This window comes from Canis lupus, chromosome 21, assembly GCF_003254725.2.
Source record: "Canis lupus dingo isolate Sandy chromosome 21, ASM325472v2, whole genome shotgun sequence".
NCBI lineage: Eukaryota > Metazoa > Chordata > Mammalia > Carnivora > Canidae > Canis > Canis lupus.
In genome coordinates, this window is record NC_064263.1 from 28212010 (window position 1) to 28216121 (window position 4112).

General features: G+C 37.4%; 1 protein-coding gene across 1 annotated transcript; it reads right to left on the reverse strand.

Annotated features, from left to right (window-relative positions):
• Positions 1-675: 675 nt before the first annotated feature.
• Positions 676-1629, reverse strand: LOC112667875 (olfactory receptor 51I2-like). The gene has a single exon (XM_025459935.2). The coding sequence runs from the start codon at positions 1627-1629 to the stop codon at positions 676-678; it is 954 nt and encodes a 317-aa protein (XP_025315720.2).
• Between the last annotated feature and the right edge of the window lie 2483 nt (positions 1630-4112).

A 4112-nucleotide genomic window follows, 5' to 3' on the forward strand; every position in this document is an offset into this window, starting at 1 on the left:
TGTGTAGATAAAACTAAGACACATCTTCTCTGTCAAGCTGTCTGAAATCACCCAGTACAATTTTTGGGGAAAAAAAAAAGATGTTTTACATTTGATTTATTATTCACTCTCTAATACTATCTAAAATAAGGAAATGCAGAATATTGATATAAACATTTGCAGTGTCCACCCATCTTCCATTTTTGCCAACACTTATTTTTCCAAATACAGTGCACAGAAAATAAACAGTAAAAGTGAGACTGTGGAATAAAGTGGCCATATTGAATCTAAAGAATTCCCTTTTGGGAACATGGTGTCATGATGTGTGTGTGTGTGTGTATGAGACAGCAAGATAAGAGGAAAGATAAGGAAAGATAAGATTAAAAAAGTAACTACATGACATACTACCCATTTCAAGGTAAACGGCTTAAAAATGAGAACTCTCATAACTGCTGAATAATTTCAAAAAGATGTATGTGAAATTATTTCCTAACAGACCACCAGCATTACCTTAGCTATTGTGAAAATAGTTCGAAGGGAAGAGGGCATCAGCCTATCCCAAGAAGAGCATTTCAATGCTCTGGAGAAATAAATTTACAAACCATCCTCGAAATGATGATACATTTCTCAGAGGGAAAAAGATGGGTGAAGGAGGAAGAGAGAGTCAGGGTGTCATTTTCACTAAGCCATACTTGACTACTTGAACAAGTTTCCCCTGCCTTTGAATACCTCGTATATTACAGATCTTATCTGTTTGGTTTTCAGGCTATAAACCAAGGGATTAAGGACAGGGGTCAAGAAGAGAAAGAGATTGGCCATGGTGACATGGAGAAGAGGAGACGTGAATGTCCCAAACCTGTGAATTAGAGCCAGCACAATGAGTGGCACATAAAAGATGCAGACAGTAAAAATGTGGGAAACACAAGTATTAAGTGCCTTGAGCTGACCATCTTCTGAGGCAATATCCAGCACTGTTTTCAAAATAAGTATGTATGAAATGACAATGAACACAGCATCAACTCCAAAGGAGCAGAGGACAAGGGACAACCCATAGATGATGTTGACTCTGACAGGGCCACAGGCCAGTTTCATAACATCAGGATGATAACTGTAACAATGTGATAGAATAACATCCTTGCAGAAGGACAATCGCTTGAGCAGGATTGGCAAGGGTACCATCAACACCACTCCCCTAACCATGGCTGCAATCCCCATCCCAATAATCCGAGGAGAAGTTAAGACCATGGTGTAGTGCAGTGGGTTGCAAATAGCCACAAATCGGTCAAAGGCCATGGCCAATAGGATGGCTGACTCCATGGAGGAGAAGGTATGGATGAAGAACATCTGTGTTAGACAAGAATGGAACTCAATTTCTCTGTGATTCAAGAGGAAGACCATGAGTACTGTAGGTAGAGTTGATAAAGACAGACCCACATCTGTGGTTGCCAGCATAGATAGGAAGATGTACTGAGGCTCATGAAGCCTGGAGGTCATTTTGATAACAAAGAGGATGATACAGTTCCCCAGGAGAGAAATTAGATACATGACACACAATGGGATAGAGATCCATATTTGTATAGCCTCCAGTCCAGGAATGCCTGTTAGAAGGAGAGTGGGTGGCTGGAAAAAGCTCTTATTTATAAGTTCCATAAAGATATTTCTTGGGATCCAGCCCAGATCAGCTTCTAAGTGTTTCTATTGGGAGAAAAACATCGACTTTAAGATAGGAGGACATAATACATCTAACTCCTCTGGGAAGCATAATTCTAGGCATCCTTTATATCAAAGAGTTGATCCTTAAAATGTTTCCCAATTTATCTGAGTAACTACCTGGAGTTACAGCAATGGATAACTCCTATGAAAACAGAAGAGAGGGATGCCTGGGTGGCTCAGCGGTTGAGTGTCTGCATTCGGCTCAGGGTGTGATCCTGGATCTGGGATCAAGTCCCATATTGGGCTCCTTGCATGGAGCCTGCTTCTCCCTCTGTCTGTGTCTGTCTCTCTCTCTCTCTCTCTCTCTCTCTGTGTGTCTCTCATGAATAAATAAATAAAATCTTTTTAAAAAATGCATTAATGTTTAAAAAAAAAGAAAAATAAGAGATATTAGAGTTCCTTTGGCCTAGAACACTCTAATCATTGATCAAGTGACCATGAAAATTAAGCACATAATTTTCTTTTGTATCTCAATGCTTAGAAAAATTTTCTCAGAAGTCTTTCTATTTATTAATTGTGTTTATTTAATTGTGCTTGAATCTACTTTTATTTTCAATTACCTTAGCTGAAACTCTGAAAGAAATTCCTGTATTTTCTCCAGGTCAACATCATACCTATAAATATTCAGGCCTCTGGAAACCTGGTAATTTTTTCTGTTAGTTTTACCTGCAGAAATAAAGCATAGAATATTTCAATAACACAAATAAACCCCAAGTCATTAAAAAACCCTTCATGTGAGATCATTAATTTTATATTCTATGTTGATTTTTAAAATTATGTGTTGATGTTTCAAAATATGAGTGATAAAATCATTAAAGTGAATACTGTCATTAGCATCTTAGCTAGTACTAGGATAGTTCAAACATTAACAAATAATTTTTAACAAATAAGTTGCTGAATAAAATTTGAAATACGTCTACTTGAAAACATAGATATCGTTTATTAGGGAATAGATACCAATGCTTGAGGAAATATCTTAAAAATTGGATCATTGATGTGGAATGTACAAAAAATTAATAAAAAGAATCAGATCTGTAAATACAGTGAATAAACTAATGGCAGAGGGGAGTGAGGGGGATGGGCAAAATGGGTGAATGAGAGATACAGGTTTCCAGTTATGGAAAGAATAAGTAATGGGAATAAAAGGAACATCACAGGGGATATAGTCAATGGTATTATAGTAGCTTTGTATGGTGACAGATGGTGGCTACACTTGAGGTGAGCACAGCATAATATATAGACTTGTCAAATCGCGATGTTATATAGCTGAAACTAATGTAACACTTTGTGTCAATTATACTCAAACAAACAAAAATAACCTAATTGGAGGAATTGGTATTAGCACTTAAAGATTTATCTTACAAAGAGGGGTAGAAAGAGATTCTAAATGACTGGTTGAATACACTTAGATTTAAGTGTTTTTTAAGATTGCAAGCAGAAACAAAACACTGATGTAACTGCATTTGGATTAGTGAGATTGGGGAAGACAGAAGGTAATATTACTGATCTAAACTCTATTTGGAAGACCATGAAATCAAAATATAATGTCTTTTGTAAAATCATATTATTCCATAGTGTGACCAAAACTTAAAACACCAGGAAAACAAAAACAAAACAAAACAAAACAAAAACAAAAAGTTTAATGAAGGAATCCTTTTCGGGGGGGGGGGGGGGAAGAGACAGGGAGGATTGGAGTAAGAGACTATCCTTTTTTTGCCCTCGGGCATGATTAGTACTGAGTTGCTTTAAAAGCATGTCAGTGTAAACAAAGTTATCTTTTTATAGAAGCAAAGGTATTTTTGAAGAGCAGATCCCCTATGATTCACAAAATATACATTTCCATGTGTTGGTGTATAGACCTATGTTTGTTCTAGTCTATCTTACTACATTCTTTCCTAGAATGCCTAGTAAAAAGCGTTCCACAGAACATGTCTTTTTAGCTGAGGGAGTGAGTCAGCCCCTCACAAGAAGGCCCCCTAAGGAGACCAAATTTGGGGGGGATTAGAATACTAGGCCTTACATATTTTTTCATCTGGGCATATGCATTATCTGAGTCTTTTACAGAAGACTGAGGGGGTGGACGAGGAGAAGGGGAAGACTCTTAGTTTGTAATAGATGGGGTATCTGAATATATCACACACTCAGTGTAACTCAACACATTTGCCACACCAAACTAAGGCCTGGAACTCTTCTAGGTCTAAAGTTCTGACCTACCACAACACACACAATGCACCTCATTGAAACATACACAAATACATATACTATAGGTTCATATACACACATAAAACCGTCTTTCCTCCTTTTGATTTATCCCCAGAATGTCTTGGAATTCACTCTACTCTCCTTTACACTTATTCCTCCCTTCTGATTTTGGCATGCTGAGCTTCTAAGCACTACCAGGACAAGCATCCATTCCACTA

Coding starts and splice junctions, on each gene's coding strand:
- LOC112667875 (XM_025459935.2), bottom strand. CDS start 1,629: ATGGAACTTATAAATAAGAGCTTTTTCCAGCCACCCACTCTCCTTCTA.